The 27,667-nt window shown below is 41.9% G+C and overlaps 1 protein-coding gene across 1 annotated transcript in view; it reads left to right on the forward strand.

Moving 5' to 3' along the window:
- Positions 1-503: 503 nt before the first annotated feature.
- The window catches only part of insrb (insulin receptor b), a 128,840-nt gene continuing 101,676 nt past the window's right edge, over positions 504-27,667 (forward strand). Inside the window, exon 1 of the mRNA XM_058073090.1 lies at positions 504-1,488. Coding sequence (XP_057929073.1) covers positions 1,401-1,488 — 88 coding nt within the window. The 5' untranslated portion in view covers positions 504-1,400. The remainder of the gene's footprint in view (positions 1,489-27,667) is intronic.

Raw genomic sequence — 27,667 nt, forward strand, 5'->3', positions numbered from 1 at the left:
TCATGGCGCAGTATTTATCAGTGGTACCTCCTGCCACTGATAAACATGTACTATACATACTGTAGGTATTTGTTATTATTTTGCAATGCTGTAAATGTTGTAACATTTACATTTCGTAAATAATGTTCTTTACATATATGCTGCGTCTATACATATATTACAATAGTATGTAAATGTTACATTACTATATTAAGAACGCCATATAATAATGTAAATGTAAAATGATTTGTAATTGTGCTGTATTTAAATACATTAGATTATATACATACTGGTACATATAGGCATTGATTAGCTACATATTAATAAAATGTATTTTACTGCCGTCGTTTGTAAAAAAAAAAAAAAAAAAAAAAGACACTCCCGTTTGTTTACCTTCCTCTGGACAAAGAGCGCCGGTGTTCCCGCTGATCCGGCCCGTTTCCCCGTTGACATGAATGGTTCCAGTCCGATCCGCTCCTGGTTTTGGCGGCGTCCGGCGCGTGTCCCAGCTGGGGTGAGTGGCAGGAGTTGTTTACTGGCTCACACAAGGAGACACGCAAAGACACGACAACCTGACGGCGGACGAGCGAGCTCCACTCGGAACTTTTTACGCATCTTTTTCTTTTTAAAACTATTTCTGTTTTGTACCTCATCACCAGTGCTGGAGACTACGCAGCTATTTCACGTGCGTGTGTGTTTTTTTCCCCTTACATTTCACACCGAAAGCTGGTTTGTTTTGGATTAGCTAGCTAGCTTTAGCTGCCCCCCCTTTCCTCCTCCTTCTTCGTCTTCTCCCATCGGCTAATCTGACGGAGAAGAAACAAGACGACTTTTTTTACTACGAGGTATTTGTGTTTGGGAGGGAAAAGGAGGCATTCATTTTCCAGGTTTGTCCCCTCTTTTGGATACTTTCCCCTTCCGCTTGGAGCTTTTATGAGGGCTTGTATTGGCGGCGTGGTGCTGCCTCGAAAAGGGTGAAGGAGTTCATGGGATTGTCGTAGTGTGTGTGCTGGAAGGGAAAAACATCCACTTCTTCCACGTTTCTTTCTCCTAAAAGGATTTTTTTATCCACAACTGGAGACACAACTTGGAAGCTCCAGCGAGGAGATAAATGAACGAGAGCTATCAGCTACCAGTCGGATACTAACGCCAGTAAAAGTGGACAAGAGGACACATGGATGCAGACAGTCGCCTTCACTTATGGAAAATGAACATTTTCACTACAACGTGTATCGCCACCATAGAGGACCACCTCAATTAGTGGTCTGCGTTTTCATTTCAAGGCGCAACACCAAGAACTTGTCCGGGGAGACCCTTTTTATCACCGAGCCCCGTTGACGGGGTGCAGCTTTGATTTAAGTACTATCACCGTTGAAGAAATACGTTTGTCACACCATTGGAGGTGTTTTCCTCTCTACAAGATGAGGCTTCAACTGGGGGCACAACTTGTGCTTTTTCTGCTCATTTGTAGCTGCATGATAAGCCAGCATGGACTCATTAAGGGAGAAAGTAAGTACACGTTTTATTATTTTTTTGGCATAAATGTACACATCTGTGTATTTTTTAAACTTGCTTGGGTAGTACTGAATTGAATAGTGTTAAGGTGATTCTGGTGGTTTTTATAGCAATGTAATATACAGTACCTTTTGACACTGTTGATATGAACTGTTAAAGCGCATGCGCACAAAGGTTGTTTAGGGCCCTATGTGTTTTTCGCCTCTCATGATCATGGCTGCCCGCCATTAATTACAATCCCTGCGTAAAGTTTTGGAGGAATATACCCCCCACCCCCAATGCCGTCTGCTTCCTCCCCCCGAATGGGGACTCCTCGCCGGGGACAGATTAGCCAGGTTGGGGGGGTGAGGCAAGCGGCCATGCACGGCTAGCTGGATAGCTAACTAGCTCAGGCCTCCCACAACGTAAACAACACATTATGACCAAAGAGGAGACGGTGGATTAGCCACATTAGCACGGTCAAATACAATTTACTGACACACCGCTTCCCCCAGTACAGGAGGTGCCCTTTTATCAATGGATTCAAAGGGGGGGGGGGGGGGGGTGTTGATCGTAGCATAACGGAGTCTGACATTAAAGCGTGCGTTGATTCGATTCCCACCGTTAACCGCTTACATGGCAACGAATGGCTCACTTGCTCTACTCGCTTACCTATTCAAAAATATCAAATTTAAAATGTTCTCTTTTCTTATGTGTTGGGAGCAGCGTCTCAATGTTCACACATGCAAAAAACAAATTCACATCACAATTAATAATAACGCATCCTTCCTTATCCAAGTGTGCTCAAGTCTTTAAAAGGTTAAAACACGTTTTGTAGGATGTGCTAAATTAGAGGTTTTCAGTTAGAGCAGGGTCTCTGCTGCATTTTAATCACAGCAGACCTCATTCTTTGCCAAGAAAGTATATGTTAGAATATCCTACAATGGCAAACTATAAAACTGAACCAAATTTGCAAGTCTGAGGCGCAGCAGCCTGAAAAAAGACTTACCAACCCACTAAGATAACCTATGAAATCTGTTTTATTTGTTCAAAATTATTTTTTTTCAAGTTTTTGAATTATTTTTTTCTTGTAGCATCCCGAGTGTGTGCTTTTTCAGTAAATGCAAAAATACAGTAAACCTCGGATATATCGGAAATTCGCTCACAACGGACAGATAAAAAAGAACCAATTTTTCTGTAATGCATTTCCAATAAAAATTCATTGCATATATCAGATTTTTTTATAACGGATTTCGCCTATTTCGGACAAAATCTCCAGTCCCGTTCCAATGCATTTCCATTAAATTTCCCTCACATATATCGGATGGCCGCATCGTGGCGCTCCAATTCGCCGAATCATGACAGGCCGCTATACAACGTCATTTGCAGCGTTTGCAGCGTTGCCTGCGCGTCCAGGTACATTGGAAACATAGTCAAGGAAGTGCCTTTTTATAACGGATAAAATCCGATTTACGCATATACCGGATATAAATCCGATATATGCGTAAAAGGAACATTTTCCGGTGTACGCATATAACAGATTTCGCTTATATCGGACAAAACCAGTGGGAACAATTGAATCCGATATATCCGAGGTTTACTGTACTTACATTTATTGATTAACTCCATCATTGGTCATTTTTGCCCCGTATTTGAGAATATGGATATCACCTGGCTAACTTTTGTCATAGGATGTCAGCCTATGTCTACACGTAGCAACATGTGCCAATCTGTAATGAAACTAACTCATGCTAATGTTTTTGTTTCACGAAGGCGTAGTCACCGACGCAATTCCAATTGCGATATTTTTTTTTCTGACACCACTCTTATTTTGAAGTCTGGAATTGTGTTGCGTGTGCTCAGAATGTCTTTTGATGACCAAGGATAAAGGTACCTCTCGTCACTAAGAACGGCCACCGTAAAACGCTCGTTTTGTGTTCACAAGCAGTAATCATCCAACCAACACACTGACAGCCACACTAGCATGCTCTGCTAAACTAAACTCACCCCACTAGCTTCCATTCATGCTCCGTAAGAGGTGAGTTTCAAAGTTTTTCAAAAACCTTTGTCACAGTTGGGCATGTTAAATCCAAGAGGGCGAATGCTACTCCCCACACAAGCGCTCCTTCTCCTTGAGATTCAGCATCTAACAGTAGATTCTGTTTTTAATGGCCAATTATGCGGACATCATAGAGCCCTAATAACTGTAGTTATGTTAAAGGCACAATTAATAGATTTTTAGTTTCTACAGTGAGAGAGTGTAAACAAAAGCACTCATGTCAGCCCCAATACAGCCATGCATGTAATAAAGACAAGTAAAACAAAAATCCGGGTCGCTGAGCCAACTCGCCCTGGCTGGCGAGGCTCGCGGTGTCGGCTGTGGCTGTGTTTGTGATGCTCCTTAAGTAAAGAAAACTTTTCAAAAGTTGATCGCATGTTGGTGGGAATCCAGATCCAGTTTGTTTGTGAAGCCTACTCGTGTTTCTGAAGAGGTTAGATTAGTATTACAAACATGTTGCACAAGGATAGCCAGCGAGTACTTCATTGTGGAACAAACCCCGATAACGTACGAGTGTATGCCTGATCTTTAGACTCTGGCCCGTATTGGTTAAAATGGCCGCTTCCTTCACCAGCCAGGTTCAAAGCAAGCAAATGTTGTGGACACTTTACTGAGGTCATGTATGCAGACAGAGCAGACGCCCCCGCGCCCCCACTCCCGAAAGGGGTCTTATGAGAGTGGGCTACTTGTACCCCTCCTTCCTCATTCTTTGGCTCCCTCTCTCTGTCTCTGTGTCCCTCTAAGGGAGTGGGGGGTACATGCCATTGGCTGCTTCTGGTGCCTTATTTACTCAGTTCTCTGCTTAGTGACCATATTTGGCACTCTTGAGATGTTTACGCTGAAGAGGGTGCGGGTCAACAACCAAAATACCCAGAATAACCAATTCTAAGAATACTTGGTTCTGAATGGACGCGATAGCTCTACATCAGTCATGGCAAAGGCGGGGGTGGGGATGGGGGGGCTTTCAGGATTGATATATTTACCCCACTGCGGTTGTGATGAGCTGACTGCGTTCTAGATAATGTTGGAAAGGCTTTTTTGGCTGGCTGTTTTTAATAGATTTGGACATGGTTGTTTGCCGTAGTTATCAGCAAACGGGTTTCTGAAGTAACTGCTGAGCTGTCTCCCGGACCGACTTGTGAAAAACAAGTTGTGCAACCAGGAGCCTGGCCCCCTTCTTGTTCCCCTCAGCCTCGTACACGCGGCGCTGTTGGACAGGGCCAGTGTGTATGCACGTATTTACGCTTCTGATCTTATGGATGTTTTCCACAGCCTGACCTTCCGGCACTGAACTCTTCTCTCTGACAAACACACAAAGGTGACACAAATTATCAGTATTAGAATATGATGCATCATGACCTTCAGGGTATAGAATCAATACAACGGCATCAGAGATTACCTCAGCTATGCTGTTTATTGTCGAAAAACGTAACACCAGTTGGCTTTATATAAGCATAAATCTGCTTAATAGACATTATAGAGTTCATAAAATCTAGCTAATTACTGTTGGTGCGTGAGTGTGTATATAATACAGAACAGTGAAGAAGAAAGAAACCTACAAATCAGCTTTTCATTGGACAAGGGAAATGTGTTTTGGTTAGTGTAGGGTGTTTGATTGTAGAAAAAATGTAAATCACCTAATTGACCATTTTTCAAATGTCATTTTTTAGCTGTAAAACAATTTCTTGTATTAATTTTAGGGGAAAAAATACACATACATCTATTTTTAACAATACTTGTGAAAAAAGTTTATGATATGAATTCATTAATTCTGTGTAACATAAGAAAAAATAAAGAGTACTGCTGCTGGTTGCAGCTAAGTAATCCACTCCATTTGGTTTCAGTGGCTTCAAGACGCAATGATAAACTGATTATTACAGTCATCCTCGATAGATATTGTAATGTATCAATTACAACTGCAGCAATTAATCATTTTGCGGAAATATAAATATCCTAAGATGTCTGTCTCCCAAACAATATTTTTCATTTTCTTAGTCATACATAAAAACAGACCTATTATCTTATGAAAACAAGATATACATCCACGTCAGCTTTGGCTGGAAAACAGTGATGGCTATTTTTGACTCTTTTCTGGTATGTTCCCGACCAAACTGTTTATCTTTGGTTCATGTTGGTTTGGTCTGTCATTCCTCACTGTATCGCAGTTTTTCAAATAATACCAAATGGTCACTGTTACTGCTACTACTAGTCAAAAAATATTGAGAGACACACACGTAAAAAAGTTCTCCCCTCATTCAATGTGGAAGTGGTACATTTCTGGTTTCTTTGCCCTTCTTCCCCACTCCATTTGAAACACTCCCTCACTCTCTTGTAGTAGTTCCAGTTCATCTTTCTAGTTAGCGCCCATGTGATGAAAACAGAGAACAACAGGAGTGTAAAACTGGGCTGTTATTTCATGTGCGCTAATAATGTCAAAACCCGTATTTACAAAGTCATAAACAAGTTTTCCATGCTCTAACTTTGAAAACATTCAGTTTATTCATATTGAATCATATTTGGCTGAAATTCACTCATCGTAATCGAGTCTGGAACCAATTAACCACGATAAACAAGGGGCAATTAATCTAAACGACAATCTTTACATTAATAAATATTATTTTTCTATCAATAGATGTTATTTGTAATACGTGGATTATCAAATAATTGTTTCACTTTTGTATTATTATCATTGGTAACAGTTTAGCAATAATACTGCAATAGCGACTACTCTTTTATTTCAATGATATATTATGCTGTTTGGGCTGCTTCACAAACAGAAGACAAAGAAATGAGCAGTTTCTCAGGCCACTCTCATGCTGCGATGATAACAAAACACTGCAGCTTTGCTATCGTACTACTGCACTGGGGTTTTGTTATGAACGTACTTCTTCCTGGCTTGTTCACTCTGTTTGTCTGAATGAACAAGGGAGCTGTGTGTTCAGGCTACAAGGAAGGTCCATTTGCATATCGTACTTGAAAACAAACAAATTTAAGGAAGATCCAGAGCTTTGTGTGTGTGTGTGGCTTTGTTGCCCATTTGTAGGCTCTGAGAAGTACAGTGGCATTTTCTGACAATGCTGTGCATGTTGTGGAATGTGTTTGAAGTGGCCCACCATGCCTTTGCTATTGTCAGTGTGTATCTGTGTGTGTTGTGTGCGCACCCATCAGTATGTATCCCAGTCGCCCAGTGCTGTCTGCAGGATCTCATCGCACATCTCCCGTACAGCCCACTTCCAGGCACTGTATGTTTACATTGTTAATATGTATTCATGCATGTTTGTATGTACGTATGTGTGTGTGTTTTGGGAAGCGATAGTTATGGATGCGGACAGCGTGTACTGTATATGATCAAAGTCCAAACCGTTTATGTGGACCAACTCAACAAGTCCTGGTCCACAATGTTTGTTTTATCACAAAAACATGGCCGCTTAAGCTGACGTAGACAACTTCACTCACAAAAATGTATGAATTTATGAATCATGCTGTTTTGTGGTTGAGCCTAGCAATAAATACTGTATTTTCCGGACAATAAGTCACACTTTTTTTAATAGGTTGGCTGTTCCTGTGACTTATACTCCAGAGCGACTTATAAATGAAAAAACTGTTTATGTTACATAAACACTGGACACCTTTTCTGTTCATGTTTATTTTTGTGTAGCTGAATAACCATTGTGTTAGCATATCTTACACCTATTCAGCATATTCGCTATTCTTTTATTGTTAGATATTGTTGATATTCAACCTAATACTCAATGGCGGTATTAGTTTTGGTCTATATCGCCCAGACGTTGATGAAATGGGGTATTGGGTCCTGAGGTGTTTGGCGAGACACAAGAACCAGACTTGACTGTGGGAACAACAGGCTTTTATTAGAGTTTAGTTTGCATGATCTCACAACAACGCTAATCATAATCATAATGCTAATGTTGTGGCTGTGACCCAGCTGAAACTCAACTCTGAAACAACGTCACTTCCTGTCAACACGTCCGCAACACATTTATTGTTCATTCATTCATTCATTTTCTACTGATTATCCTCATGAGGGTCGCGGGGGAGCTGGAGCCTATCACAGCTGTCTTCGGACGAGAGGCGGGGTACACCCTGGACTGGTGGCCAGCCAATCACAGGGCACACATAGACAAACAACCATTCACACTCACATTCATTATACATAAATGGGGTCCACTGTCTTGAGATGTTATTGGATTGCATCTTTGAAGTTGAAACACAAGAAGCAAGAAGTGGGTGAAGTCTGGCACGGGACCATTCCAACCGTCTTTGTTGAAGAAGAATTTGTATCGAAAGTGGTTTATTTGTTCCAGTTTGTGCATTTGAATGTCAAGGTGTTTAGCTTGGAGCCTGCGGCGCCGCTAACTGTCTGTTCTGCCTACCTGCTCTTGTGCTTTTTGTGTAAACAAAGCATCCCTTTTGTATACCGCTTGTCCTCATTGGGGTCACGGTGGGCTGAAGTCTGCCTCAGCCAACACTGGATGAGGGGCGGCGTACACCCTGGAATGGTCACCCATCAAACACACGGCACACATAGACTAACAACTATTGACCTGTCTTGGCTTGGACCTATCTGTGGACAGATTTCCTGTTCTTTAGGTATGCCGGACTCCTCCCACACCCCTAAAACATACTTGTTAGACTACATTCTCCATAGGTGTGAATGTGAATGGATGGTGGCCGTTCCCATAGGCTCCAGCTCACCCGTGACTCTGAAAGCCGATGCTGCATATTTACCTAATTCCACCGCACCGCCAGGGACAGATTTCCAATGTATGTTCACATAACCACCACACGGCCAAGTTGTTGAAAGAAAATATTACCTAATAGCAATAAATACATACTGTATTTGTTTACTACCTTTAAATTAACCCAGCCTTGAGCACATCAATGGACAGATGTATATTTCATTTCATTGTTTACTGCACCTGCATTTTTAGCCACATGGCTAACATAAAACATAAACATATGGCTATATGGTTCCAGCTGTTGGGACCACCCATGAACATCCCAGAAGCTGGGAAGGGGAAAGTTTTGAAATGGACTTATAATTTGTCCTCAGCCTGCCAGTCTTTCCTTAGGAGCGATTGGATGAAAGGATTCCCAAGTGTCCGGCTCAGCATAACGTCAGGCTGGGGAAAGAAGTGAGCAGTGAGAAGACGTACACGTGTCTTTTCAGCACGCTGCTTTCACGTTGGTTTCATTTCAGAGCTTGTCTGATGCCACCGGGCCCCGACTCCCATTCCCCGATGGAGAGCTGTGGCCTGTTTATGTAAACCTCCGCTCACTGCACAGAAATGTGGTGTCGATGGGGGGGAGGGGAGTGCACATACACACACACACACAGAAGAGAGCACACCGTTACGCCATGCTGCAACAATTTGACTTGATGGTCCTTGTTACTGTTGACTTTTTTTTTTAAACCATTGGTGAATTTCCGCTGTAAAATCGTCCTTGTTACACGGAGATCATCAGTTCAAGACCAGACACGAAGATAAGCCTGTGTGCATGTCTGAATCATTTTCAAGGCAACCCCCCCTTTTTCTTCCGAAAAGAAAGAAAACACAACAATCCAAATAAAAATGGAGGACAGGGCTCTACATTAAAAACAAAAATGACTTGCCCATGGGGAATCCTTAAAGTGAGCACTACTTGCCGGAACTTGCCCCATGTAAAATGAAAAGACTGCCATAATGATATAATATATCAATATATACTGATAATTAATCAGATAATAGTACTGACTCATTGTATTTGAAGGAATGTCTGAAAAATTGTGGAGATGTATGTTAACATGGCATGCCATACTACCTTACACATTGTAGTCGTGGTAAGCAGTGATACAGTAAACCTCGGATATATCGGACTCGGATATATCGGAAATTCGCTCACAACGGACAGATAAAAAAGAACCAATTTTTCTGTAATGCATTTCCAATAAAAATTCATTGCCTATATCGGATTTTTTATAACGGATTTCGCCTATTTCGGACAAAATCTCCAGTCCCGTTCCAATGCATTTCCATGAAATTTCCCTGGCATATATCGGATGGCCGCATCGTTATGCTAATCTTGTTGATGTCACTGGCTATTGTCTTTCTCCTGGCTCCAGATTTAGGACAAATATAAAAGTGAGTGACGTCAATAATACTAGCACAGCAGTGAATGAGATCTTAACCTCACTATTGGAAATAACGTAGGCCTGACGGGCGTAACAGGGCCTAGCTTAATTAACAATTTGTTATGCTCAGAGTCCAATAAAGTTAAATTCTCATTACCTTGCGTCTCTTTTCATTGCCCAGTCCAGGTACATTGGAAACATAGTCAAGGAAGTGCCTTTTTATAACGGATAAAATCCGATTTACGCATATACCGGATATAAATCCGATATATGCGTAAAACGGACATTTTCCGGTATACGCATATAACGGATTTCGCTTATATCGGACAAAACCAGTGGGAACAATTGAATCCGATATATCCAAGGTTTACTGTATTTATAAGTTGTGCACCACAATGAAACATTATTGAATAGACACATTTGTGTAATGGTAAAGTGTTTTTTATCCAGAAAAAAATGCTCAATGGTCAAACAATAATTTGTGAAGCAAAGGTGAGAAAAATCCACAGAGAAATGGAAGCGCTAGATTTTGTAGCTTGTGCAAAATCAGCACTTGGTATTTGATCTAATCGGCGGTGTTTCATTGTGACCACTTCAAATTGTCACAGCAATGTGATTCACTCACCTGTGCCATCATTTGATTTGCTGCCGCTAATAAAATACTTGTTTAGGAGGCACTGGTTCATCACTTTTTGCTGTTTTCCTTCAGAAGTTGTTGAAGAATTAGACCATGTTGGCAGGGACGCCATGATATATGTTTTTCTAGTCAAACCATCGCTGATTGGTTGATCGCGAACAAGAACTGGTGTGGGTAAAACACGGACCGCGGTCTAAATAAACGATTCTGATTGGTCCATTTCAAGATTTGCAAGTATTTGTTTGCAAATTACCACCGGAATTACGCAGTCCGTGTTTTACCAACACCCAACAAGAACCGCTTTTAAAAAAACTCTTGGCAGTATGGCATGCCAAAGTGCACTTGCCCGACGGGAATATCACTGATTGGATTTACTTGCCCGAATTTCGTTTTAACTTGCCCCGGGCCATCGGTACATCATTATTGTCGAGCCCTGGAGGAAAACAATGTCAACAAACTACTTGAGGTAGAAAAAATCCTTCAGCCTCGGACTTTGCTCTCTCATTGAAGCAACTTCAAGTCGGTCCATCTTGCCCTTTCGACACAACTAAAGTTAGCTTAGTATCTTTAGAAATGTCGATTTCCATGTTCCAAGAGCCAACTTTAGTTGGGGAGGGTGCAGGTCTGTGTTTGGGATGAGATTCTTCGCTGGGGAAATACTTCCCCTTTCAAACATTTCTGTTTCTCACAATGACAGAATTTAATTCTCACATTACGTCAATTTCGGTAAACGGCAGATTCTGTTTTTATTGTCCAATTCTCCGATTGCAGTGATTTAGAAATCACAGCGTCATAGAGGGAACAGTACGTATTTTGCCGGTACATATCATACGGAACCCAGCACTACCACAACTATTTTTAAGCTTTTAAAGCTAAATTTAGTATCTCACTGGGTCGTATGCAGGTGTGAGAGGAGCACCTTGGCGAAATTTCATTTGATGTAAAACGTGTGTCACCTGACCAGACTGTTGAATGACTAAATGAATGTGTGTGTGTATGTTTACTGTGTGTAACTGAACCCGGTGCCTCCAATGTATTTTCAGGACTGTCATATGACTGAGAAATGGTCCTTTGACACACAGCCCAACGACACACACACACACACACACACACACACACTAGTGTTTCCACATTATTTTGCCTATAAAACACTTCCTAATGTCTTTACCTGGATTCGCTACATGAATAACGACAGGCATTGCCATAAACGCTGATATTTTGAGGCGAAAGTGTAACATTTCACATCTGTATTGCCTTGCTTTTTTGTGTCCTGAAAAGGAAGAGAAGCCCAATGTTAGGAAAGGATTTATTTAATTCAGGTTATTTGTACCTGAGGGGTTTGCACTGCTCTCTTATGGTCACATGATCAAGTAATGCTTGTAATGTAATGACAAATACAATTAAATAAATTAATAAATAAACAAAAATAAAGGAAATAGAAGTGGAAAGCACTGTAGTTGGGATAGCAGTGACAAAAGGGAAGTAGTAAGACTCAAATGTGATTATTTAATTTGAGGTATTTTAAAGAATATTTTTGTTTTTTCTCTCACATTTGTTTTTTAAACAATACCATAACATTGATGTTTTTTATATCCATGTTAGCTTGTGATGACTGGTGTGGTGACTGTATAGTTGGAGTGGTTTCATTCTCTTTTCTTTTGTACTGGACTATGTACGATACAACGACTAGTAATGAACTGGTTGCTCTTGGCACGTAGTTGGGTGCCTCAAGCTGGGTGAGGGTGGTTGGATGTGTAGGAATAATATATGTTTTGTTGGGATGAGGTTGGAATTTGGGTGTTTAGGGGGGTGAGACTAGATAAGTCTATACATAGGTATTTTTATTTGTGTTGATTTATGTTTGGTTTGTTGTGCTTTAGATGATGTTAGAAATAAAGAATAAAAAAATTAAAAAAATAATAGTAATACAGGGATGTATGGGGAAACACTGCTTTCACCTTCCTACTCTAACTGCCATGCAAGTGTAAAAAGAAGTTAACCCCCGTATAGTCAAAGCGAGCAAATGTCTGTGAGACTTGCCTCTTCACACCAGAGCTAGCTTGCGAATCTGTCCTTCATCCTTTAGTCATGATTGCACTAAGCAACCAGGACACCCAAGACAATAACATATTCATGGTTTGGGGGGGAGGTGGGAGCCATGCATGACCAAATACAAAATAGTATTTAATTACCCTAATTTTGCCTGATGTAATTTATTGTCTTCTCTTCGGGGGTGTTTGTTTTTGGTTGGTTAGCGGTGCTAGCTTGTGGACTTAATAAAGAAAGGAGTCATGTGGATCCATTTCAATGAAATAACAATGAGCAAGTTAATATTTACAGTATGTGTGGCTCAGTCGTGTTTGATGTCCCGAGGTCCTGTGTGATCATTAATATTTCTCCATATCGTTTTCACGCTGGCGTTGGAAGGGATCATAAAATAGTGGCGCAGGTTAAATATTGAGCTTGCCGCGTCACCCTTCCTCCATTATATGCGCGTTTCAGCGCCACGCCTGTGCCGCGTCCTCTCTCCCACCCCTTCTGTCACCGGGGTAAGAGAGTTCACTCTTATCCACACTGCAGATGCACAAACACACACTGCTCTGCACGGGATGGGGGACAAAAGGTCCTCCTTGAAACCTTTTTCAAGGCGAGAACGCCACGCGTTTGACACCTTGCAGGCTCTCTTACCGCTCCGAGTTTTTTTGTTTTCCTCTCTTGTCGCACCATCTGGGGCGGAGGTGATGCTGAGCATGTACACCTGCACGTAGTGCGCAGCAGCGCTAGCCTGCGCCTACTTTGTGATTATGCAGCGTGGCCGATGTCGGCGTGTGTTTGTTAATGTGCTCGTGGACGGCGAGCGTGTCAGGGTGTGTTTGTGTCCCCGGGAAGTAGCCTGAGATGGGTTGCCATGGTGACAGAAGCAGCCGTGCTTGTCATAGTCGCCCCTTACACTTATTGGCCATCCCGTCTGCTGTGATGACTGCTTTACTGTATGTGGCGTGGCGTGGCGTTCGCAAGGAAGAAGGACTTGCTTGCTTGTTTGCTGAGCTTGTGAAAAATCCTTGCAGTCATACCTCTGTGGGCCACAGCATCTTTACTGTAAGAAATACGCTGTTGTTTTTGGCAGCCATTTTAGTCTATGTACTATTTCGTATGCTATAGTTTAGGTCAATAAAAACTGAAACCATTTTAGTGTAGAATAAAAAAACAATGAAGAAATCAAATTTTCCAGTAAGAATTGCAAATTGGACAAAGAGGAAATGCATTCATTAAAATTATAAAAACCTTGTAGAAAAGTAGCTGCTAAAATAAAAGTCAATTCGCTTTTTGATATAAATATAGGAAAAGTAAACATCCATCTTCTTTATAACAACCCCCTATCCTAAACTCTTCCTTGGCTCGTCATGTTGCATTTTCACCATGAAAAAAAGGTTGGGGAACAAAACAGGTTGGTTATCATCGTTGATGAAAACAACAGTGAAGAAATAGCACCAATATGGTTATACAGTCTCAATGGCTTTGATGTGCGGGCTCATGAATTCCAAAGCTCATAAAGTCCAGTTTTATTAAAAAAGAAAATATATATCTATATAAAACATGTCCTGAGTTTAATTATAAAATATTAGCAAGATTGAATTTGATCTTTTCCTTTTTAAATTGATCCCGGGTGCGTTCTTTCAGCGCATGCTCAGATATGACGTAACACGCAGATCCAGACGTTCTTCACTTTTAAAAATGGAGGCCAGCAATCGGCACTGGACTGCTGCGGAAACTTTGTTTTTGATCCAAACTAAATTTCAAGACTGGGCCAATGAAAAACCGGCAATACGGAGTTATTCCAACAAGTGAAAGAAAAACTTGGGGAAGTCGGTATCACGTGATGTTGATGTTTATGCTTTACTGGGCATGCCCCATTGACTATTCTGTTTATATAGTGGCGCATGCAGACAAGAGATCGTAATATTCCTTTCCATGTATACTATTGTTTTCGGAAAGGTCATTCGGAAAGAGAAAAACTCCTCATGTAAACGTGGCTATTGTCTCATCCTCCCATTCAGAAAGTAACATCCCCGTAAAAGGAGAGGTGGCGCCCCCCCCATACTAAGTTGTGAGAACGCACATGCTCCTTGTTCTTGCTGTGTTACGCGAAAGCACCAGAGTTAGCTAACCAATCCACTCAGTGAATCAAAAACAAGGAGTCTCTTGTCGCACAAGTGTAAAAAGAAGCTAACGCCAGCAAATAAGAGTCAAATACGTACAGAAAGCCACAGAAGATGCAGAACTTGGACGTCATGCTCACACAAAAAGTATGTCAAACCAAACTTTTGAATATGAAGCTTTGTATGCAGCGAGTGTATGTGTTGTACAGTAAACCTCGGATATATCGGATTCAATTGTTCCCACTGGTTTTGTCCGATATAAGCGAAATCCGTTATATGCGTATACCGGAAAATGTCCGTTTTACGCATATATCGGATTTATATCCGGTATATACGTAAATGGGATTTTATCCGTTATAAAAAGGCACTTCCTTGACTATGTTTCCAATGTACCTGGACGCGCAGGCAACGCTGCAAACGCTGCAAATGACGTCGTATAGCGGCCTGTCACGATTCGGCGAATCGGAGCGCCACGATGCGGCCATCCGATATATGCGAGGGAAATTTAATGGAAATGCATTGGAACGGGACTGGAGATTTTGTCCGAAATGGGCGAAATCCGTTATAAAAAATCCGATATATGCAATGAATTTTTATTGGAAATGCATTACAGAAAAATTGGTTCTTTTTTATCTGTCGGTTGTGAGCGAATTTCCGATATATCCGAGTCCGATATATCCGAGGTTTACTGTACTGTAATACTGTATGCTACCTTGACACACGGAAGCACTGATCTGTATCCATCACAATTTTGTAGCATGTATCAATTCTGCTCAATTGTCATGTTTTTCCAACTTTAACGACTTAGTAGATACGGCATGTACGCTTCAGGGTGGAAGTGTGTGTGTGTGTGTGTGTGTGAGAGAGTCACATGCTTCCAGCTGCTATAATGTTTAACCGCTTGCCAAACACGATGACCTGCTTTGCCCTAAAGAAAGCCAATAAGGACAAGTGAGTAAAGGAGAAGTAAGATGTGGTCCTCTAATCTAGACACATAAATAGCGAGTGTGGCCATCTTGCATCCAGGGTTTCTAATTGACTCCGGGTTTAGCAGCCTCCATACTGAATGATGTCTTACTGATAAATGAGCCTGTAATGAGCGGAGGCGATTTTTACAATACCGTTGAGGCTCCAGCCTCCACTCCAGGAGCGGCAGTGTCAGAGACAAGGTAACATGGGCTGATTTGCTGGCAGGACGGCATCTCCACTCTCAGCATGACGTCAGTATTCCATCCATGCCATACCTAGCAAGCCCATGGGTATCCTGCACGGAAAACCCACCAAATGGGTTAGCAGTTAACAGCTTACTTCTTCAAACTTCTTCTCCTTTATCCCGTGTGAAGGTAATATCAAGAAAGTGGTGGTGGGTGGAGGGCTAAGCGATGGAAAAGGCAGCAGGACGGGGGGAATTCTGGAAAGAGAAGTGTGTGTTTGTGTATGTGTGTGGTTTTCCGGCTGCAACCGGTGAGACTTTGGTGGTCGATCCGTGCAGACAAACGGAACATTAAACAGACCGACCCCTGGGCTTTACCTCTCCAGCCGCCATCCCCTTCTTGCTGCTGCCTCTTTTTCCGGTTCGGTTTTTCAGTTTGCTTACCCCCATGTAAGCCCCCCCCCCCCCCCCCCTCACATTTTCCAGCCCATTTCTTCTACCTGCCCTCAACATAACCTCATGCCAGATGTAAACACGTGCAATGGCTCCTTTCTCATTTGACGGCTTTTACTTTCTTTTCAATCAGGGGTGCTTGATTTGGTTGGCACTGGAGTTTGATTGCTGTTTTCACACCTGACAAACGGGACTGACTGAATCATGTTTGATCATGACGGACTTTTAGGCTCTGTCCACAGGCGTATGTTCCTGGGATTTAAAAAAATAATGTTTTGGATAAAATTAGCATACAGACTGTACCAGATGAGTAAATAGTTGCACTTGATCGGGAACGGATCACTGGGTGAAAACGATGTAATGGAGAACAAAGCATCACGGATGAACCAGATCGTCGTCTTCAGCCTGTTTAGATTGTCTGACAATGACCCGGAATTAGTTGTGTGAGTCATTTCGGAGTATAAGACAAGAAAATGTCAGGAGAATGTCCACCATTCACATGTCACATTGGTCGCGTGACAGCGGCCTCATCCTTTTTGCTGGTCTGCGCGCCAACGCACTGCTTGCGAGCGTTCTCTTTTTAACAGTCGAATACTTTCCTTGTGCTGCCGTGTATAAAACACCATCTGATGTCTGTTTTTGACATGAAAAGGTTTGTGACAAGGTAAATGTTTTCGTGGTCAAGGAATCTAAATATGTATAAATATGTAATTAATGTAGACAGGGCTCGACAATAATGATGTACCGATGGCCCGGGGCAAGTTAAAGCAAAATTGGGGCAAGTAAATCCAATCATTAATATTCCCGTCGGGCAAGTGCACTTTAGCATGCCGTACTGCCAAGAGTTTTTTTAAAAGCGGTTCTTGTTGGGTGTTGGTAAAACACGGACTGCGTAATTCCGGTGTTAATTTGCAAACCAATCCCTGCAAATCTTGAAATGGACCAATTAGAATCGTTTATTTAGACCGTGGTCCGCAATCCACAATCCGCGTTTTACCCACACCCGTTCTTGTTCACGATCAACCAATCAGCGATTGTTTGACTAGGACAACATCTATCATGGCGTCCCTGCCAACATGGTCTAATTCTTCAACAACCTCTGAAGGAAAACACCAAAAACGGATGAAACAGGGCCTCCTAAACAAGTATTTTATTAGCGGCAGCAAATCAAATGATGGCACAGGTGAGTGAATCACATTGCTGCGACAATTTGAAGTGGTCACAATGAAACACCACCGATTAGATCCAATACCAAGTGCTGATTTTGCACAAGCTACAAAATCTAGCGGTTAAATTTCTCTGTGGATTTTTCTCACCTTTGCTTCACAAATTATTGTTTGACCATTGAGCATTTTTCTCTGGATTAAAAACACTTTACTACAGTAAACCTAGGATATATCGGACTCGGATATATCGGAAATTCGCTCACAACGGACAGATAAAAAAGAACCAATTTTTCTGTAATGCATTTCCAATAAAAATTAATTGCATATATCGGATTTTGTATGACGGATTTTGCCTATTTTGGACAAAATCTCCAGTCCCATTCCAATGCATTTCCATTAAATTTCCCTCGCATATATCGGATGGCCGCATCGTGGCGCTCCGATTCGCCGAATCGTGACAGGCCGCTATACGACGTCATTTGCAGTGTTTGCAGCGTTGCCTGCGCGTCCAGGTACATTGGAAACATAGTCAAGGAAGTGCCTTTTTATAACGGATAAAATCCGATTTACGCATATACCAGATATAAATCCGATATATGTGTAAAACGGACATTTTCCGGTATACGCATATAACGGATTGAATCCGATATATCCGAGGTTTACTGTAGTACACAAATGTGTCTATTCAATAATGTTTCATTGTGGTGCACAACTTATAAATATCACTGTTTACTACGACTACGATGTGTAAGGTAGTATGGCATGCCATGTTAACATACATCTACACTATTTTGGAGACATTTGCAGACATTCCTCCAAATACAATGCGTCAGTACTATTATCTGATGAATTATCAGCATATATTGATATATGATATAATTATGGCAGTCTTTTCATTTTACATGGGGCAAGTTCGGGTAAGTAGTTCTCACCTTAAGGATTCCCCATGGGCAAGTCATTTTTGTTTTTAACGTAGAGCCCTGGTAGGGCTAATATTTCTGGTGTAAACGGCAATGTGGGGGAACTATGGTGCTTGGCGGAGGTCTGTGCTCTCTGTGCTTTTAATACGGTGTACTCCCAATTTCATGCCATATAATGATATCAATTATCATCCGGACAAATCTGTTAATGTAGTTCCACCACACCTCCTTTTGTCTAGTCTTTCTATCGGTGTTTTGAAAGTACAGGAGTAGTGCAGCGAGCATGCTGGAAATATTTCAACTCCTCTGCGGATTGGAAAGAAGCTTCTGTTGAGATGCTGAGGCCTTACACTCAGCAGACAGACAGGTTTAGTTTAGAAGCCATAAAACGGGATGGAAGAAGCTGATATGGCAAAGCCATCATGCAGGCAGGCAGGCAGGCGTAGCTCATCCAGATTCATGTAGCTCTGGTTTGCGGCTCGGAGCGTTGGCGGAGCCTGGCCCTGCAGCTGCTGCCGTGTGGCTGCAAGTCAAGCAGGCCAACCGGGCCCCGACGGCCTCCCTCTCGGGCCGAGGCTCACCACACCAAGACTGTGCCGCGCGCTCCACTCGCTAAACGTGGGAAGATGAAAAGGAACATCAGATGTTTTCTGTATTACTCACACTGTGTGAGTAATACACACGTGTGTCGTTTGTGTGTGTGTGTGTGTGTGTGTGTGTGTTACTGTGTTCTAAGCACAGTCTGGCCTGCAGTTGATTACCTTGCTCCTGTTTCCTAGCCTTCTGTCTGTGGCCAAATGTGTTGACTATGTCAGGAATGCTCCCCCTCCCAAAAACTTTTATTTCTTTGAAGCACCACCTGGTTCATCCGTTATGTCCAGCAGAGCCGGAATTTTTGGGATTTTTCTGTCTTTGCTTCACGAGCTGTCCAATTCTACGGGAAGAAAAGATTTGGGGAGGTAAAAGCAGCCGCCAAGCGTGTCTTTGCTGCTTTACCAATCACACGTAACATCAAACTCATTTAGGAAAGACAACATGTTGTGTGGCGCTTTGCAGACGCATCAGAAAGACTAAAAAGGCCCAGAATGAGGAAGCTTGGATGTCGACAGTACCTGATGGATTCAATTGTCTGGGAATTTAGGACTAAGGACTATGTAACAGTTGGCAATGTTTGTATCCTTAATGCCTGAGAAGATGCTCACTCTCTTCCATGTTCATTTTATATACAGCCAATGCACAAAGACACATGCAGAGTGATGCCTCTTGTCATCCAGTCTGAGAGACTAACAGATTATTGCCATTTATGGAGGGCTCAAAATTACCCACCTGTTTTTTTATCAATCAATAAATCGATCCATTATTGTGACAGGCCTATTACAGACTAATAGTCTGTAATTTATGTCATTCAAGTCAGGTCACGGTTTTGCTTGGATCCCAGTCTGAAGTTTGTGTCTTAGTAAAACTAAATAACCAAACACGGGCCAATTGCGGTGAACCTTTTTTTTAATGAAATTTTATGTAATTCGAACAAGTGCGGCATTTGATTTTAATTGGCTTCATGCTCACCCGTCCGTTGTGTCACGTCTTCCGTAGAGATTTAGTGTGGATTGGTGTCTGAATGCAAATATTATGATGGACAAACAGAAACACTACAAAACAAAAGAGTTCCAGGCATCAGAAAGAAGAAGGTATGGCAGAATAACGTTGTCATTTACTGCTGTACCCCTGTATTTCGTTATAATTTTGTTGTTTGAAGGTCTCAGGAAAACCCACTCGTGTAAAAACCAAAGCGTTTTTTCCATAGGAAGCAAAGGGAATAATGTAAATCCAATTATTCAGTTCAAGACACTCAAAAAATATATTTGTACAGAATGTTATAATATTACAGTAAACCTTGGATATTTTTGATTCAATTGTTCCCACTGGTTTTGTCCGATATAAGCGAAATCCGTTATATGCGTATACCGGAAAATGTCCGTTTTACGCATATATCGATTTATATCCGGTATATGCGTAAATCGGATTTTATCCGTTATAAAAAGGCACTTCCTTGACTATGTTTCCAATGTACCTGGACTGGGAAATGAAAAGAGACGCAAGGTAATGAGAATTTAACTTTATTGGACTCTGAGCATAACAAATTGTTAATTAAGCTAGGCCCTGTTACGCCCGTCAGGCCTACGTTATTTCCAATAGTGAGGTTAAGATCTCATTCACTGCTGTGCTAGTATTATTGACGTCACTCACTTTTATATTTGTCCTAAATCTGGAGCCAGGAGAAAGACAATAGCCAGTGACATCAACAAGATTAGCATAACGATGCGGCCATCCGATATATGCCAGGGAAATTTCATGGAAATGCATTGGAACGGGACTGGAGATTTTGTCCGAAATAGGCTAAATCCGATATATGCAATGAATTTTTATTGGAAATGCATTACAGAAAAATCGGTTCTTTTTTATCTGTCCGTTGTGAGCGAATTTCCGATATATCCGAGTCCGATATATCCGAGGTTTACTGTACCATAATCCCTCCCTTATAATGGTTAATTGGTTCCAGACCCGGGCGTGATAAGTGAACTTCCGTGAAGTAGAATTCAATAGGAATAAATAGATTATACAAACCGAGTGTGACCGGTACATGAAAGTATGCTGAGAAATCGGACTGTACAGTCTGGATTTTTTGGACTTTTTTTCCTAATAGAATTAAATGAACTTAACGATACTGCTGGTAGTCTAACCATCATTAGGTATTTGATGGTCGGGATCAATTCCTGTCAGCGAAAGAGTAGGTCTTCAGAGGCTGCAGCCCTCAACCACTCTGTTTGTTTTTCCCCTCAGAGCCTCCATTCCAAGGGTCAATCCGGGCCGACAGAATAGCGAGTCATTGTTTTCAAAAACAAGTGTTAATGACCCATCACCTCGCCCTCGTGTCTTTTCATTGTTTTAGTTCTTGTCCTATTGACTCCCCCAGCCTGCACCAGTCCTTCCAGAGGCAGAGGGTAGAGAAGAGGGAGTCGAGCCAAAGTCACCAGTGCGATCTGGTTTGGGCCTCTTCTTCTCTTGGCAAGCCATCTGAAGGCACGGGGTCTGCCTGCGTGTTGCTCTTTTTTTCCGCGCCACAGCCTGGCCCGGTGCCACAGCTGTAACGGGACCCAGCATTTGTATATAAATAGGCTAGCCCAGCTAGCCAGAACAGGTGCTCCAAACCCACAAACTCCCTCTCACCCTTCTCAGTCCTCCTTGCACCTTCATGCCTTGTCCTCAAGTGTACATGTGCTGGTAGCACCCTAACCAAAGATGTTAGGGTGAGGACACGGCAGGGTGGTGGGATCGGGTCCAAGGAAGAACCTGGTCAGTTTTCAGGAATTTGTGTGCTGTTTGTTGTAACCTCAAAGGGTCCCAGACATGATTTGATTACCTTTGCTTAAATATGCTATATATTCTTTGTAATTATGATCTACACCGATTTCTAAAAGGCAATGATCAATTCGCCAAAATGACTTATAGTTCATGATGGCAGCCATGACGAGCTAGCGTTTGCAGTTCAACCTTATTTCCAGTAAGGACGCCATCGGGGAGCATTCACTCAGGTAAACAAACATGGCGGTAGATGAGACAGAGGATGTTTACAGTGATTGCAACGAAGATTTGCGCAACCTGTCAACAGTTTTTGAGGATTAGGAGATGAAATAGAACTTTTAGAACATCGACTTAAGTATTAGGATATGGAAATAAAGATTGGTCATGTTAATTACCCTGGAGTTGCTTATCCTTCAATTATTGTTTTAAATTGGCTGTTAATGAGCATAAAGAGGTATTAAAATTTTTCATATATTTGATTATATATGTGGTTTCATGTTCGCTGCCACCCCCCCCCCCCCCCCCCCCCACATCAAAAATAGATGTTACAGTAAACCTTGGATATATTGGATTCAATTGTTCCCACTGGTTTTGTCCGATATAAGCGAAATCCGTTATATGCGTATACCGGAAAATGTCCGTTTTACGCATATATCGGATTTATATCCGGTATATGCGTAAATCGGATTTTATCCGTTATAAAAAGGCACTTCCTTGACTATGTTTCCAATGTACCTGGACGCGCAGGCAACGCTGCAAATGACGTCGTATAGCGGCCTGTCACGATTCGGCGAATCGGAGCACCACGATGCGGCCATCCGATATATGCGAGGGAAATTTAATGGAAATGCATTGGAACGGGACTGGAGATTTTGTCCGAAATAGGCAAAATCCGTTATAAAAAATCCGATATATGCAATGAATTTTTATTGGAAATGCATTACAGAAAAATTTGTTCTTTTTTATCTGTCCGTTGTGAGCGAATTTCCGATATATCCGAGTCCGATATATCCGAGGTTTACTGTACTATAACATGTATAATGATTTGCAGCGCTGTCACTATCGTGGAATAGTGTTTAGAAGACATTATGTAAACAAGACATGACTTATTCTGTTCTGTGGCAGCGTTGACGCAGTGGTCATTCATCCTTGTTTTGTGTATCGGCGGAATAACATCCCTTAGCGTACTTTCAATTCAAATGCTTCAGTGTAATAGAGTTTCTTTGAAGAAGTCATCAGTGAAATGATCACTACAAATAACCTAACTCGATGTGGACGTCCATCTGTATCTAATTCTCTGCACTTGCTTTGTCCATTGTTGTCTTACACCTTCCTCTTTAGGAAAAGAAAAACATCCACTATCACTGGGAAACTTAACATCCAGCAGCAACACAACATTTAGCCACGTCTACTATTTTGATGAAAAATACACTGAACCGAGTCAACGAGAAGCGTTTGGTTTCTCTGCTTTAGGTGTCACCTTGATGACGTCACTCCCAGAAATGGAGAAACTGCAAGAGTTCGTCACAGGTGGTGCTGTGAATTGTAAATGTCGACAATAACAGCATAGAACATAATTACCAATTTTATATAACATATTTACAAAAGTTGATGAATCATGTCAGGGACTTTTTAAATAACCATTGTCAATGTTCATGCTCATTAACGTCTCAAGAGAAGATGTTTTTGATGAGATGAGGCCGCCTCACATGTATGCCCAATACTTCATTCAGGGCAGCTTGGTATAAAAAGCAGGCTTTGCTACAAACTACCAGTCATTTAGGTCTAAGTTTGATCCTTTTTGTTTTTTCTGAGGGAATAGGCCAAACTAGCATGATAGTTAAATTTGACAACAATCTTAAATGTCATTGTACATGCTTGTAGTGACAATAGAAGGCATTCTATTCTGTTTTGGGCTTGGACATACTGTATGCAGCTCATTAGCATTAACCCTTGTATTATGTTACGGGTCAATTTGACCCGTTTCAGTTTTTGTGTTGACCAAAGTACTGGTTATCCTTTCTTTTTCTTCATGAAATTTTGTGACTTTTCCTCATCTAGGGTCATGAATACAAAAACTGAAACGGGTCAAATTGACCCGTAACATAATACAAGGTTAACTAGCATGATTTGTTAACAAATCATGCTAGTTATGCTAGCATGATAACAAATCATGCTAGTTATGCTAGCATGATTTGTTATGCCATTAGCATTTGTTATGCTAGTTATGCTAGCATGATAACAAATCATGCTAGCATAACTAGCATGATGCTAGCATTAGCATTTGTTATGCTAGTTATGCTAGCATGATAACAAATCATGCTAGCATAACTAGCATGATTTGTTATCATGCTAGCATAACTAGCATGATTTGTTAACAAATCATGCTAGTTAACCTTGTATTATGTTACGGGTCAATTTGACCCGTTTCAGTTTTTGTATTCATGACCCTAGATGAGGAAAAGTCACAAAATTTCATGAAGAAAAAGAAAGGATAACCAGTACTTTGGTCAACACAAAAACTGAAACGGGTCAAATTGACCCGTAACATAATACAAGGGTTAAAGCCACAGACACACCAAGCGGCCGTTCCCAGCGGGGCCCAGTGAAAGCACTTTTAAACAAGATTGTGGCACCTCTAAATGGCTGAAAAATAACTGAATATGGGAGCCTTTAGTGACATATTTGCCCTGGAAGTACTGGTCTACCTTTCTTTAGTTTTCTGTATAAACCAAATTCCCTCTACCCAACCAGCCCCCCTTTCCCGTGCCATCATGCTCCTCTTGGCTCCTCTTATGTTATTTTGCTCCACAATTATTTGTTTTGGAAGTACAAGTTGGTACGTGTTGATCAAAATGCCTCTCATGCACTTTCTTCGCATCACTTTTCACTGTGGAAGCCGCAAGTTGGCACGGCCAGCGCAGGCAGTCGGCCTTTTCCACCAGGACTTTCCACCACAGCTATATTAACAAACAAAAGCATTTTTCTGATTTGAGCAACTGTACCACGGGCAAATCTATCACCTCGTGTGGGACAACATGCGGCCGAGAAGTCAGAGAGAGGAAACTTGTCACAGTCCAGAGATAGACAGCCACCTGGTTTTATGCTACACAGGTCTGGTTTCACACTAAGCTAACATGCGGCTACCCTTTGCTGCAGTGAGAGGAGGCGGAGGCGAGGCTGGGCCGCAGAGGGCTCCAATCTGACACTCCAAAACTGACTAAGTGATGCAGCGCCGGGCCAGCCGACCAGCATGTGTTGGTTGGCTGCGTAGTAGATTCTTAGTAGGGCGCACAAGTTTAAAAATAACAGATGAATCCCTCAGAAATTGCAGCGACGAGGCTGCGGCGTTGAATGAAACCCCAAGACCATGCAAGGGAAAGGTGCTGCATGCAGTTCTCATCACATGCGGGCTCAATGTGAGAAGACATTTATCGTGTTAATCACTAACATTGATTAACATTTAAAACATTTAATGGATGTTTTTATTTTTGTATATGGTATGATGTATTTATTTGCAGGAACTCATACAGTTGAAATGCACCAGCGTATGCATTCGCTTCTTATTCATTTTTATCTGTAAGGATGTTGCTTTGCATTTGTGTTTGTCTGACACTGTCCACACCTCCTCCTCCTACTCCTCCTCCTCCTGCTTTTCTCATTCCCGCTGCCAAATGAAGTGTCAAGCGGGACGGCAAAGAAGAGTGGATGGCCCACATTTGCCTTCTCTTCTCGGGGGTCTGCTGTGTGGTACAGTACATTCCAGTCCACGCTCCTCTTCTGTTATTCCTTTTCGTGCCGCAGCGCAGGCCCCCTTTTTTTGTGGCCCGCCGCCCCTCCAGGCTCATTAGAGACTGATTGGGTTGTTATTGTAATTAAGCGCTTTCGTACAGTCAGTGAGCGCACCACGCTGTCTGCGTATGGGTGGTCCTCTGTGGGAGGGTGGATGATGGAGGGGTCACGGTCACTGTCCAAGGAACCACCCCCCTCCTCAGCACGTATCTCCACCTGCACGTAGTCAGGTCAGGAAGACTGACTTGGGAATTGGCTTGTATTTGTATTCCAGAGCTTACTTCTGTCCGTACCGCCATCTAGCTCTAGATCTCGGATTGAGATGCATGTTCATTTTTATATTTGTGTCCTTGTCCCCCCCCACCCCCAACTGTGAGGCCGTTTGTGTGTGTGCTCACATTGGCGGTCATGTAACAGTGATCCACAGCGGCCCTCCATTCATGCATGTGATCACCAACCGTCCTGAAGGTCCCTTACGTCATTCTGCGTTCCTGCCTGGGCTCAAGTTCCACTCTCACCCCCCCACCCCCACCACTCACTCCCGTCACGTCTCTCTCTCGGCTAACCCCCGCCCCTTTCCACCCCTCTTCTCTTCTTTTGCCACCTCCCTGTTTCGCTTTTGGTCCCTATTTACACTCATCGCCTCTCCTGTGTCCATAGGGACGAGAGGAGGAGGGCACGGGGTTGTTATTTTGGAGGCCACGAGTGGCAAAGAAGTCGTCATCCACATGAAATACTTGTCAGAGTATTTGTAGGCTTCTGCTGAATGCTTTATATTTGAAGAGCTTGCAACCAAAAGGCGCTAAATCCATTTTGACTGATTTCGAGAAAATCAATGATTTTTAACTACGCACATATCAATCTATTTGGTCATCAAGTCTATATTGCAAATGAAAGAGCTATCAATATAGGTCATAAAAATGCATGCTATAAAAATCCTGCACACACCATGCATTTTATATATTTTTTTAAATTAATTTTTTTCCCGGATTTAGCGCCTTTTGGCTGAAATAAATTTGAAGTCACCTTTAACTTCTTCAATGGCATTGTTGTAAAAGAATGTAAGGTGCTTTAATGTGCTATGCTAATAAAATAATTACAACACAGAAGCCATTCTCAACATACAATACAAAATAATTATTATGAATTAAATGAATAAAAATGTTATTAAAAGCAGTGCTCATATTTGACTGCACCATGAAGGTGACAGTGACAAAAATCATCTCATTCCAAACTCTTTACATTATATGTTTTTTAGTACAAGTAAAATAATGTTTCTCATGAAAGTTGGAGGTGTCAAGGTAGAGACATGCCTTTTATGGCGTAAAAAAAACTTCCATGTTACAGAATACTGTAAAAACACAATTTGTGTTCTCCTGAATTGCATAACATACTGTAACTATCATGCGTGTACTTAATGTACACAAACAAAACAGGATGCGCACTGATACTGGCTTTCTGTATGTGCAGTGCCAATTGTATTCTTCTCTCTGATTGGTCAGATTATCAATAGATGGGAAACTTGGGCCAATCAGAATAAAGAATAAAGAAAGGGATTTAGCTCCTTTTGGTTGAAATCTGAAATGGAAATAGCGCCTTTTGGTTGAAAGCATAAATTTCACATCACTTTTTTTCATATTTTTTAAAATGATTTCAAGACCAAAATATGTGATTTGGATACACATGACAGAGGTCTATTAAACTCATGAAAAACATGCAACTTAGTGAAAATTGGATTTAGCGCCTTTTGGTTGCAAGCTCTTCATTTGTATTATTATTCACAAAAATGCTTTGTGTAGGCAATAAATATGTAGAATTACCTTCAGTATGCATATATTTTGACTAATACTAGGCCATATTCAACCAGCATGATTTATTAGATATTTTTTGAAAAACCATGACAGAGTAAAGCGGTGAAATTCAAAGTAGTGCGGGATTACTGTAATATGTCATGTAGTGTGTCTTTCCAAGTATAAGAAATAACAGCCCCTCTCCGATTAGTGCCTGCTTCCAATGAATATCCTCAATGTAGTGTAAGTGAATAAATGGTGAGCTATGATTACAGCATTTACGGTAATGCACAAAAACAAGACTCCATTTTGTTCCAGATGCTCCCCCACCGCCTTGTCCGTGCAGCTCCGAAACGGCAACGAAATTCTCTATTAACTGCTTCTTAAATGCGGAAAGGGCACATACTGTATGTTCCCTTTGGCGTGGTACAGAGGTGTGTTCCACCCTGGACCTGCAGATGTTGCGTGGCATAGCTGATGTTGTCGCGCTGCACAGCGGGCATCCGGCGAGCTGCTGCAGGCAGGCGGCGAGTACTTGGCCTGCAGCGCTGGTCGATGCGTCCGGGCGATA

The sequence above is a fragment of the Doryrhamphus excisus genome, chromosome 5 (genome assembly GCF_030265055.1).
Source record: "Doryrhamphus excisus isolate RoL2022-K1 chromosome 5, RoL_Dexc_1.0, whole genome shotgun sequence".
Classification (NCBI taxonomy): domain Eukaryota; kingdom Metazoa; phylum Chordata; class Actinopteri; order Syngnathiformes; family Syngnathidae; genus Doryrhamphus; species Doryrhamphus excisus.